Source organism: Phaethon lepturus, unplaced genomic scaffold (genome assembly GCF_000687285.1).
Source record: "Phaethon lepturus isolate BGI_N335 unplaced genomic scaffold, ASM68728v1 scaffold20941, whole genome shotgun sequence".
In the NCBI taxonomy this organism is placed as follows: Eukaryota; Metazoa; Chordata; class Aves; order Phaethontiformes; family Phaethontidae; genus Phaethon; species Phaethon lepturus.
The window spans coordinates 29,552-42,886 of record NW_010515825.1 but is presented as its reverse complement, the minus strand read 5'-3'; the positions used below and the strand labels follow the sequence as shown (position 1 = coordinate 42,886).

The 13,335-nt window shown below is 35.9% G+C and overlaps 1 protein-coding gene across 1 annotated transcript; it reads left to right on the top strand.

Annotated features, from left to right (window-relative positions):
* On the top strand, window positions 1–10,327 carry FAM154B (family with sequence similarity 154, member B). The gene is made up of 4 exons (XM_010295898.1): window positions 1–41; window positions 6,088–6,267; window positions 7,453–7,655; window positions 9,345–10,327. Exons 1-4 carry the CDS (start codon window positions 1–3, stop codon window positions 10,325–10,327), a joined length of 1,407 nt encoding a protein of 468 aa, XP_010294200.1.
* The last annotated feature ends 3,008 nt before the right edge of the window (window positions 10,328–13,335 follow it).

Below are 13,335 nucleotides of genomic sequence, written 5' to 3'. Positions count from 1 at the left end.
ATGAAGTCGCCTCGCTGTCTGTGCGAGATTTGTACCTGCGGGTAAGCAGCCCCACGGGTCGCCAGCGCCTTCGGGGAGTGGGGCCAGACCTCGGTCCGCGGGAGGGTGTCCCCACAGGAAGACGGCGGCGGCTCCCCCTGAGCACTCCGGGCACTCCCAACACCACCCCCACAAAAACTCCCCTGATCTTGTCCCCCTCCTCCCCCTTCCCGGTTTTCGCGAGGTACCCCGTGCCCGGTCGTGGCTAGTACTTTTAGCCGTGGGAAGGCAGAAACTGGGTAACATTCCCATTTCAACGGTTTCTGGCTTCCCTGTTTTCTGAAAGGGATCTTCTTAGTAAATGTGAAGTAGTATTTTTATGTTTAAATCAAGCAGGGGAAAAGGCAGCTCTTAAATGCATTAAAATAGAAAAGAACGGAGACAGTCCTTCAAAGCCACCTAGACTAAACCTCAGGATCAGGCTTTTCCATACAGCAGAGCCACCTCTGCTGTGTGGAGAGAGGGGCTGCACCGATCTGGCTAAATCAACCTTGACAGAAACCCGTGCAAGTGCTACAGCCTTTAAAATAAATCCAACATATTTGCCCTGCTAACATCACATCCAGTAATGCTCTCCACCGTGAAAGGAAGCCCCGCTATTTCTTTACATTCAAGTGATCCAATATGGAAACACACAGTCCATCATTGTACTGTAGCCTCTTTGGCCCAGGGAGGCTGGCATAAGAGGGTAAAGCGGGCAATTTGTTTGTTTAAAATTACTATTACAGGTCTATATGCAATATTATCAATGCCATAGGTAAAAAAATTCACATCAGGTTTCCCAAAATCATAAGGGATTTAAACCTTGCAAAATTCAGATATATGTTTGTAAGTTTGGAGTCAGTACTGTTACTACTTTCAATTTCTTCTCTGTCTACCTAAAAAAAAAAAAAAACAGAAAAATAACCATCCTAGCATTCAAAGATACAGTCTATAATATTAAAAAAGAAAAAGTCATCCAACAACTGCATACTAGGAGAGTCATCCTAAGATCACAAGAGTGTTATCACTATCTGTTGGAAGTACAGGGCCAACCCTATGGCTGCAAAGCACACCATGAACTACAGGTTTCAGTTTGAGGTTTGTATAAGCAGACTTATGTGTTTCTGTATGCAAACTCTGTCCATCTGTTCATCAGTCAATTTTTTTTTTTTTAAATCTGTAGATAGAGGTGAGAGACAGGCAGTGTGTAAAGCTTCTCATGTTCTTTTTGGCCAAGACTGTGGGTGTAGTTTGCCCTATAAATTTGTTTCAAAAGTCCTAGAGTAACAGAGTTGGAACACTGTTTTCATGATGAGATAACAAATCTGTCTCAGGCTCAAGTATAAAGATGGTGAGATAAAACAATCTGACAGCAGAAAATGAGGTTCAACTCAAAATTCTCAATTCAAAAACACAATTTAATAATATGAATAATTGAATAAAACATGCACAAAACTTACGGTTTAAAATAAACGTCACTGAAGTTTTTACAATCAGTAAAATCTTAAGCCATTATTGGTTTAGGCAGAATATTGTGTTTACTTCAGTGTAACTATAGTGTTTCTGTTTTTAGGGGAAGACTGGTTGCTTAGCAGTGTTACCTGGATATCACAATGCATACACATCTTAGAAGAGATTTCAAAGCAAAGAATAAGATCTAATATTTTGTAGAAGTTATCATTTAGCTATTTGCAGGAAATTTAGTTGAGATACAATTACTGTTTAATCCTAAATAATAAAATAGAAGGAAACAATCTTCTGTAGCTGTTCACAGAAGAAAAAAAACTTGGAAAAATTTTACAAATACAGGGGAGGAAAGTCAGTAAGATAGAACTTTATTCTGCTTTCTCTTTACAGGGAAGTGAGAAGAGCCTCCAAAGTTCTAGAATGACCTTTTTTGCACCGTAACATACACAATGCACTCATCAAAGGCTCACATCTGAGTGCTAGTGTTCATGCTTAGGGGTTGCAGTCTTGGGCTCCTAACCAAATATTTGTTACAAGATTTTAAAGAATATTTTGAATAGATTCCTTCTTATTAGACTGAATGGCTTCCTGTGCCTATTAGATGATCTTTTTCAAAATCAGCAAATAATTGTAATGCTAAAAACCACTGGAAGTGTACCTAGTGCTGAGCATGCTTGAAGATCAATTTGCAAAACAGGTCCAATACTGGGGACTTCTCCATTTTTAATAACTGACATAATTTCTAGCCTCTTGACCTTAAGACTTTTGAAGTAGCGTAAGATGTTGCCAAGGTGGTATGATTATCATTTTCAAGCTGCTATGGTAGAGGTGTAAGTTTGGTTAGAGGTTGTTTTTGTTTGTTTTTTTTTAATAAACCACAAAAATGTTCTCAAAACTGCGTTGTGCAGAGTAATGGCTGGATTCTGTATTGTTTCCTAAGATTTTCCAGATCCATTTCTTATTTTAGAAGTGGTATGTTTTTAATGTGGAGAAAGTATGAGCTAGTCTTGGGACTGATCCATAAAGAGAAGGAAATACTTTTATTTTCTTATATTCCATGGGTTCCAAATGTGTTAACTTAATACAAGAGAAAATTACCCCTTACCACCAAGTACAGTCAGGCTTCAGATCATTGGCTCAATAGAAATGTCTGACAGCAAATATAGAATGTTACATCTAGCCTCCAAAGGAAGAATAAAGCCTCTGAGGTAGATGAACTCTCTGCACTCAAGAATAGTATTTATCTACTATAAAAGACAATCACAGCATACAGAAGCATAGAAGTTTAATTTTGAGATATAAAAATAAACTACTGCTTTATCTTCTTATCAATCTGTCAGCCTTTCCCCACTTATTGCACATTTGCTATCATTATTATAAAAATCTGGATTCCTGAATAAATATAAGTGAAAAGGAAAGAGGAAGATTTCTCTAAAATATGGGATATTTAAACCTTCATACTGACCACACGTAAATACACACAAACCCAATAAAAACTACCAGGTGTCCTGTTTAACACTAGGAAAGCAGATGACTCTCAAAAATACAGTGTCCATACATAATTTCTGTCTTTCAGACCATAGTGAAATCAAATAGACAATAGAGTCATTGGCAGTTAAAAAAAATAATCAGAATTTTGAGTTGTGATTTGTTGGGGGTTTTTTAATAAGTTTTTACGATTATAAACAAACTTTTTTTATTATTAGTCTAGTTCTGTGGGAGGAAGATGCTTTGTGGGACAATTTCAAGGGTCTTGCTAGCATTGCGTAAAACAGAACTGTATGTATGCCAGATCCTAAATAAGTGAAATTTATCATCATTCCGTTAAAATAATCACAGCAACAGCATTTGTCCCATATACTATCAGTTTTATTTAGCTGAGATTCTGTTCAGACCTTATGCAAGCTACAAGATAGTTAGTCTCCCTTAAAGAAGGGAAAGAATAATAATCCATCAAGACAGGCATCAGTCAGTCATGGGGGAAGGCATATTCACACCAAATGAATTTGAATTATCAGCAGCTCTGGGGTTGAACTTAAGATAACTACAACGAACAAGTTGAAAATAATCAGTGACTCGAGGAGTTCTGGCCAAATTGTAAGCAACATATTTCATGTATCAGAGCTGTAATCTGCCTTCCCTGATGATTCTTAGCATCGTCTCTCTAAAGAGCTGTGATGTCCTATGTAATCAGTTTTATAAAGTTATTATTTAAACGAAAGCTTTTGGTTTAGCAGTTGGTCAACATCCAAAAGTAGATTTATTGGTTAACCAAAAAACCCCTAATCTCTTCTCCAAGTCAAATTCATATTTATTTTAAGGTAATTTTACATTGCCTTTTAGACCCACTGAAAGTTCCTTCACAGTACAGAGTAGGATGTAGGATCTCCTGAACAGTCTCATCTGGATCCAAGTAACTTTGTGCATATTTAGAGGTTGTTCAAAATTATTTCATATGCTAGAAGTGACTGGGATTAAGGATGTTTTTGATTCAGCAATAATTCTAATGCAATTACAAAAGCTTCTTTCCTTGGAGAGACACACTAGATTACTTTCAACTCTGTCTTGAATCTACCAAGAAGTACAGGCTCACTCTGCAAGTAATTATTTTTCTAGTATCTATTTCTGTCTGTACCATGATCATTCAGGAATACGTGGGATATACTGACAATATTGCTCAGAAAATAGTGAGAGTTAAGTCTTTAAAGAGTGGTGATACCAAAACAAAGGTGGTGTCTTTTTTGGTGGTTGACCTTGTGGACCAGCTTATGTCAAACTGAAGACTGTCAAAATGAAGTTTTTGTGGATAAATATTGTTTGTTTCAAACTCCTTTGAATTGTATGCCTAAAATAGGTGAAGAACAGTATAATTTGATACCCTGTATTTCAACTAGCTTTCAAAACATACATTCAATGGTTTTAGTTTCTGCTTAGCTATTACTTTTAGATGATACACGACACAGCATCTGCCTCTTATACTTACTGAAAAAAATATTACTAAGGTGGTAACTGAATTTCATGAAGAATGTAGTGACAGGCAAGCACCGTGCTGAGAAATAGCACACACTCACCTCCTGGTTTTCCTACCTTTCCTGTTCTTTCCCTGTTCTTCCTTTTTCCTTTCCCTGATATGTTCTGAATAGATGTCTCAATTGTTACTTGACTATCTGTTGACTTGATTAAAAAGGAGTAAGCACCTGAGGCTTTGAAAGGATCTGGCTTACACAGGGCTCCTTCATTTTTCATTTACTGAACTACTGAGCTGGCAAAGTCATCCAGCCCAAACTAATACCAGCTTTAGGGGTCTCCAGTTCCAGATAACTTCTTTTAGTGTTGGATTTTTGGGGTTTATTTTATTTTTCCCAGCAAGAGTCCTTCATGTCTGTTTCTGTATTCTATTTTACCTTGCTTTAATTATTTTTTTCCTTTTCGGTATTCAGTGCTTGCTAAATTTCTTTGCGGACCTCTGAACTATTCCTTGGGTATCTAGCTTCCTGAAACTTGAATTTATTTGTACCCGGTAAGGGTATAAATAATAAGGGTACCTTTCTTGTTCTTGAGTTATTTTTGCTTTTCATGTACAGAATTTTACCAGATTCATTTATTTTTAAAATTATGCTTTCTTTCGTATTTCCCTTTGCTTCTATCTGAACCAGTATTGCCAGTTGTCAGCCACAGGTAGGAGGCTGACAGTATATATCTCTCCTTAAAGGAGGGATTAAATAATAAGCACATCAGCAAAAATAAGATTTTAAAACCATGCTTGAAACAAACTACCAGAGACATGTAAGTGCATTATGCAAATTAGAATTCATATAATAAGAATTTCAAAGCAATATAGAAAATAATCTGTACATTTTAATCTCATGCATAATTAACACAAAACAGCAAGGTACAAGTAATAAATTAAGTCATGATAAACCTCTTAACACAGTGGTGTCATTAATGAAAGCAGGTGTAATTGAAGTAAAACCTATTAAGAAAAAGAGATGTCATTACTTCTAAACAAGCATAGTTTTTGGATAGAGGATTTAGTCTCCTTGAAAAATGGTTGAAAAGTCAGAAATGGCCTGCAGAGCTCTGGAAGTCCAAGTGAGATTTCACACCACTAAAAGTTTAATCAAAAAGAGTTAATCAAGAGTTGTGGTGAAAATAGATGAGCAGATGCATAGATATAGAAAGACAAGTGATGAGGAAAAACAGTACAAAAGAGACAATATGAAATGAGAAATGAAGCATAGCTAGTTCTTTTTACAAATAAGACTAGTAATATCATTAAAGTTTAAAAAAAAGAGAGGAAAGTACATCTCGGTGGTAGCATCATTTAGAGGACTGAGATCAACTCTATGCATCCTTTGTATTCTGTACTAAGGACTAACTTGCATACTTACACTGTTTATTACTGTATTAGTATACTGTGCTCTGGGATCTATGCCATCAGCACAATGTTTTGTGGTTTTATCACTCAAAGATTTTAAACACATGCTACTGACATTCTTCAATCTTCCCTGTTTGTTATTCACTCCCAGTAGATAGGGCATGGGTTTTCCCCTTAAATGAAACTATTCAAAATGATCTCATCTGATGTGTTTTACCCAGGCGCCATCGCTGCCCTCATAAACCCACGAGGATTTATGATAATGGACAACAGCCATGCCTCACAACAGAGTATGTGGAAAAATATCCCAAGTATAGCAACATCTCTCCTCCCCGGAGCCTTAAGCCGAAACAAGAGTACCAAGCGCATCATGGAAAAATGGAAGGAATTACAACATTTAAGTAAACATTTTGAAGCAATGTATTTTACAATTACTCTGTAAAATCTCTTATGCTTTCTCATTTAAGGGGGAACTGAACATTGTATTGCAATCATTTTCAAAATGCAATCATTACATTCTTTACACTTTTAACATATTTGAAAGTATAAATTTTGAGTCTAGAAATACAGTTACCACAAAAAGGTCATAAAAAATAGTGAAGCACACATACAAAAAGATTTGCATTCTTTACTGCATCCTTTAACCTGGAAAGATAATCTAAAATTTCTGTCCTTGTTTTCAACCTGTTTTGGAAATCTAGGTCTCATCAAGTCTGAAAAAGCTGTCAAGCTGGAGAACTTTCTGTAATACTTGTGTGGAATCTGACATAGTGGGAAAATGAAACCCTAAGGAACAGATTCAGACAGTTCTAAATTATTGGGAGTTTGAAGAAAGTGAACTGTAAAGGGGTTCAGTAGGTCTGTCCTGTCAATGCACAGACTCTGACGTTAAACTTACAAGATTAAAGAGCACCTTTCAAAGAGTTAAAAGAAGACATCACTCATTATTAATAATGTGACAGGAGCATAAACCTTTACTTTTTCCATTATTTTTCTTTTAAGCTATAAGAGCAACAGATGAAACTTCTTTGTTTATAAAAAAAGGACATACATAGAAAGGCCAAATGCTTTTCTGCAAGATTGATTGTGTACTGCCTATACTGTTTAAACACCTACATATGTAATATACACCCTTTTAATGTAATGTGCCCATATAAAAATGATGAAATGGTGTTTCTGATTATATTCCATTCTCATGAATTAGTAAATGCTGCCACTTGTAGTAGTTTGATCTTTGCTCTGCTTCTGCTTTCTGGATCATTTCTTTGTAAAATTACAGCAAATTTTTCTAGTCTCCTTTCAGACACTTTAAAGAATATATTTTCAACTTGGAATAAGACTTGGAGTTTAGAAAAGGTTGCTTCACGGTATACCTTTGAATAAAGGCTATATCATGCATCAGAGACCCTAGATTTGGGTACTATGATTTTCTTTCCTCCTTGCTATCCCTCTAACATACGGCATCAGATTGATTTTTCAGAGTAAACATAAGTAATTTTTTTTCCATATAATGGAAAAGTGACAAAAGTAATGCCATCAGAAAAAAGAAGTATTTTTAACCAATGTTTCCTTTTTCCCCAATTCAGATCTGATTATTTACCCTATGATATTGTGAAGCGACCTATTCGAGTACAAGAAGAACATAAACCAAAGACGGGAGAGAGAGAACTGGGAACCACATACCAGAAAGATTATAATGCTTATAAAATACAACCAGTGACATTAGTAAAACCTCTAGAGAGAAAACACACTACAGGAGGAAAATTGGATACTATACCAACCTATCAAGGTAATAATATATGCTACCTTTAGAAAGGGAAATAACCAAGATGAAGGTAGTACTCCGAATTATCTATATTAGAAACTGGATTTCTTAGTTTGGGCCAGAGAGTAGGATGTAAGAGAAAGCAGGTGGTAACACCTTCAAATGTTTAGCACTCCAGTTGTTAGAGGTGGCATTTATTGTTTCTAAACGAAAAGCCTTCTCTAACATTTTGTTGGCTAGAAGAAGAGAAATTCTAACATACACTAGGTTAAAGCTATCTCAAGCAAAAGTTGGTTGTAATTAAAGTACCAATATATCTTTCAGATAGTTTTAGCTCACGTAACCCATGTTTTTCCACAGAGCAGGTCAAAAGTTGATTTTAGATTTTTTTCTTGTGTACTGTATAGCTTCCATATCATCCTAGTAATGATCTGTTTTGACACAAATTACTATATTACAATGATCAGAACAAAGGCACTAAATCTTTTAAGTCATTCTGGTAAGTAACTTTGATACACTTTATACAAGTAGAAAATTTTATACATAAAATGCGTTCCTGAATTTGTTACACGTACTGCATTGCTGCAGCCCCAGTTAAGAGTAAGTAAAAATAAATGACGAGCTATGATCTACTTTAGAGTGCTAGGGTGAAAACAAAAATCTTCCTGATTATGAGGGCCAGGGGTACCGAAAGGATACTTCAAATAACGAGAAACAGATAGGGCTATTAAAACAGGAAGTTAGACTGCTTGGTGCGAAATGAGCAGAGGAGGGAGTGCCGTGACGGAAAGAGTTGGTAGGACAAAGTTTGGGAAAAAAGGCTCTTCAAAAAAAATCCAGAGTTATATTTCACTAGCTTCTTTAAGCTTAGGCCTATGATAGATAGAAATGCATTTATATAAATATTCTATTTATATTTATTGGTTGTAAATAATTTATTAAAAAATTTAAATATTTCTATTTAGCCTATGTGTAAGCAGTAAGCTAGCAAATAATGAATAATTTATCCTAGTCTGAGCATACAACTAAGACAGCATGCAACTGTTTCATTTAAAATGTGTGTTAGCAGTTCAACAGGGAGTAAGGATCAAGGAGTGAAAAAACAATGAAGCTGAAGTAAGTACAGTGATTGCAAGACAACAAATTGATTTCAACTGCCTGTGAAAAAGTTTACAGCAAGTTTAGATGGAACAGTAAGTTTTGTAACTATAGCAGAACAGTCCGTTAGTAAAAAAATCCAGAAGCAAAGAAAAAAAAATCCCAACAAGCTTTAAGGTAATATAACATTGATTTGGAAATTACAAGAGAATTCTCCCAATCAGTAGTGAACATGACCCATTGACCTATGAGGTTCCTTGCAGTCTTACCTATTTATGTAAACTTCCAAGTAAAATATAAGATATTGTATATAAAACCTGTATATGGCTATTTTCTGTATGGAACACACACTGAATATGTACATGCAACATTTTCTTTTTCCTTGAGGAAATATTCAAAATAGGGCATCATGTACAATTTTTTTGTCTGTTTTTATCACACCAGTAATAGAAGACAGTTTTGTCATATCCAAATGTGCAGATTACATTATCATTCTCACTTATATCCATTTTCTTTGTTTTGCAAGATTTAATACCAGAAGAATGTGGATTAGTTTTAAAGGAATAGTCTCAAATAATAACACTTGTATGGTGAAGTTTTGTTTTTGCCTTAAAGATGACTATAGGTCATGGGAAGTTCAAAGAAGGGAACCTAGTAAGGTGGAGCATATATACCACCCGCCTACAAAGAAGTTTGGAAATTCTACTACGTTTCAAGATGACTTTGTTCCCAGGGAACTACATCCCAGACAAAGTTTTAAACCTCCTTGTGTAGGCAAGCTTTCTGACGTGCCTTTTGATAGTACTACTAGCCATCGCACTTTTTATATTGCTCATCAACTGGAACCAAAATTCCTAAGATCAAAAGAAGAGTATAAGCCAAGCAACCAACCCTTTGAAGATCTCACAACCCACCGGAATGATTTTAAAGGGCTACCTGGGCAACTTGCAAAAAGCTGCAAGCCTGAAAATACAAAAGTCGGATCCAATGCTCATTTTAATGGAGTCACTGAATTCCAGGATCGTTTTCAGCCATGGTTGGTCTCCTTGCCTGAAGTCCGCAAAACGAAAGAGTACGTTCCACCTCCAGGCAACATGGATTTTAACTCCTCAAGCCACCTTGATTATGTTAAGCATGAGATTTCTCCTGCTGTCCCCATAAGACCAGTTTCTAATGGAAGAAGAACCAATGCCCCTTTTCAAGGGAATACTACTACAAAGGAAGACTTTAAAGCTTGGGCCAGCTGTCGGCAAGAGATTACTAAGAAACACCAGGAAATTCCGAAACCCACAGGAAAATTTTATGATTTAACTACATTCAAATCTCATTACATACCACATCAGATCATTCCAGCTCCAAGTTTCAAACCTGTACATGCTACAGTTCCTAATTCAGCTCCTTTTCAAGATGAAACTGTGTATCGCACAGAATATACTCCAAAGAAACAAGAGATCTGCCCAGCAAATTACCCATCCCCTCCAGGCTATATCTATGTGAATACAGATTCTCAGGGTCACAAATTCTTCCGCCAGCTTACTCCAAAATTTTCTGAGTCAAATAGTAATCCTATTCCAAAGGAAGTAGCTGTTGTGTCATAATACTTAAATGCAATATTTCAAGGACCCAGGTGAAATAACTGGAATCCTACTCATTCATTTTTTCTTTAAATAACACTGGAAACAAATTAAATGATGCAAATTCTGATTTTAAAAGCACTTAAACTAATAGCTTAAAGAAAAGCAAAGCAAAACCAGAAGTTTATTAGAAGGCTAATAAGGATTTGCCAATTTTTTATAGGAATAATGCATCTTGCATGGCATCTATTCTTGTTTTTGATTGTGCATTCTAGTTTCCTTGACTTCCCAGATTTCATTATGCTCCATCTCAACCGTATGTACTGTACATTTAAATTCTTTCAGATTTTCTACACATCAAATGATTGTATTTGTGAAATAACAAGTATCTTATGATCATAACTTCTTTCTATAGTAAGAAAATAATGCTACAATAATCTAAATAATTAGCTCATCAGTCCAGGTTTTCATCTCATCAATATTTTGAGCAATGGGATAAGAAGATTTTTTTCTTTATATTTTGCTGCCCAAATCCTAAGATAGCATCCCATGACACATAGGCACCTATGCATTTCTAAAAATCTGGCTTTAGCTTTAGTCATTATTACTTTTCCTTCATTCAGTTCTGAGGAGAGTATAAAGGTCACACTGTAATTTCTGAAAGCAATTAACAAGAAGTAACCTTGCTCTTTTTCTGCACACATACTTGAAATCGGTCAGACATAAGAAGCAGGTTATTAGACTGTTTCCTAATTTCCCTGACAGTGCTTTTTCAGCCTTACTTCCAAGGGAAACAAAGCTGATGCAAAGCTTTGGACACACTGACACACTAAGTGTGTGTTGTCCCCACCTGAGTAATTTTTAAACCCAGTGTGCAAATTCAATCAAATTTCACAAAGATATTTCACTGATGATTGTTTTTCAAGTTTCTAAGGCAGATGGTGAGGAAGCAGATAGAATCAGGCTCAAAAAGTTAACGCCCATCCACCACAGTTTTTGATTTTTAAAGCTAAACAGCCTGTTTTCACTACCAAAGTTCACTGCAGAAATAGTTTGAAGAGGAAAATGGCAGAAGATTATAAAGGTGTATGTACAGATAACAGAAAATAGTGTAAACTCAGGTAAAAAAAGAAATATCAAGCAGGATGCAGAAATCTCTAGACAGCCTGGCGTCAGTCTGTCTGCTCTTCAAAGAATTACTTGTTACAAATACACAGAAAAAGAAATATTAATAGAAGTTGTACATGCAATGATTATGCCTCTGTATGAGATATGTAGTATTTTCTCTGTGTATCTTTACCTGATTTTGAGAAATCTAGATGAACTGATTTCAGTCCTATTATGTTCATTATTTAAGCTAGTCCCAGTAAATATTCTACGATTAACAGGGTTACCTTGTTCTATCGCAGTACTCCAGAATGATTTTTTTTCAGTATTGCATATCTTGTACGCATTGGTATAGGGCTTTCATATGGGTTCTGAAGAATTACGTGCTCATACTTCATAAACTAAATCACCAATAAAGGGACTAAGATCAACGATGGAAACACGTTGAAAGCAGGAACTGGAGCATACAGCAAGGACGAAAGCTGAACTGAGTATATTAGCCGTGCATAAAAGCATTGCATGAGAGCGCTCCAGACATTATTAGAGCATCAGTTACTTTTAGGTAATTTTTGTCTTTGTACTGTGTTTTTGTAATAGGATTTACTCTTGTTAATGAAACGATAATTCAATTAAACTTTTCTCTCTGAAGATTATTCATGTTCCCAGCTGGTAAAGACATGTTTTGGACTGGGCACGAGCAAGGGCAACATAGAACTGTGATAGCCTAAAAACAGGACAGGAGGTGGTCCAATTCATTGGTCATCCTTCTGTACCACAGGAGAAAACAAACTACAAACACCCTTTTCTTTATGAAACTTGAGTCATTCTCTGTCTGGCCACACCTGAGGAAAAAAAGACAAAACTTCGCACTTACACCTACCCAAGTCCATAACCTATAGACAATCTTGGTACCTCATGAGAAGTCTACAGAAGCTCCTAATATCCTCCAGCGCTCTCTTCTAGGGAGGAAGGAAACTCATTGAGAAATGCAGTCTGAATCCACGAACCTATGAGTGCCTGTATGTTCCGCTGAAAATGGCTCCTCCTCTGGGTCTGTGAATGAGCCCAGGTGCTTTTTGTAATTTTCACAGCTGATTTTTTTAGTTCTTAAGTCACTCCCCCCCACTGCCCTTAACTTATAGAAAGTCATTTGCTGCCACCTAGCAGCACAGTACAAGAATTTTTGAGAGGAAGTGGAGGGCGTACTCAGATACATTTAACAGTTCCTCTGCAGGTGTGTTTGAAGACTTTTTTTAGGGTGGAGGGGGCATATTCCCCTTCATTTTGCCCTCAGAGCTGACTTATTTGCATTTTGGCAAATTTTCTTCCCCACTTTTTCAGTCAGGATACATCGACGTTGCCTCTTAATAGCAGTGCAAAGCAGACTGTAATGAAACTGAAAATCTGTCTGATAAACTGTCAAAATTAAGAACTAATCTTTGCTTTGAAAAAATCCCAAAATTATGGACATGGAAGCTTGATAAAATAACACTTGGAATGAAAGCATAGCTACCATGAAAATCACAGTAATAAACAATCTCTGGGTAGTCACAATGTTGAATAACCAAACTAGAGTTTATTTCAGAAATATCAAAACTACGTTCAAGAAAGCTAAATATTAGACATCTTCAATTACTGGAGAAGCAATAATCTACAGAGGAATGTCATGCCAATTGCAATAACAAACATTTACAGCACTGCTTCTGTATAGCATGCATACATAACCAAAGACAAAGCAACAAAAAATGCTATGTGTTAACATTTGAAAACTTTAAATATAAAGGAAAAACATGAATAAGAAATTTTGGTAATAAGAAAAAATATATGTCCAAAAATCTTTATTAAACACTGTACAAAACAAAATATTGCACTTTTAAATCAGACAATAAATATCTACAAAAGTATCTTACAAATGCTTTATTTTA

Coding starts and splice junctions, on each gene's coding strand:
- FAM154B (XM_010295898.1), top strand. CDS start 1: ATGAAGTCGCCTCGCTGTCTGTGCGAGATTTGTACCTGCGG. Junction 42..6,087: donor TGCGAGATTTGTACCTGCGG/GTAAGCAGCCCC, acceptor TGTTTTACCCAG/GCGCCATCGCTGCCCTCATA. Junction 7,656..9,344: donor TACTATACCAACCTATCAAG/GTAATAATATAT, acceptor TTTGCCTTAAAG/ATGACTATAGGTCATGGGAA.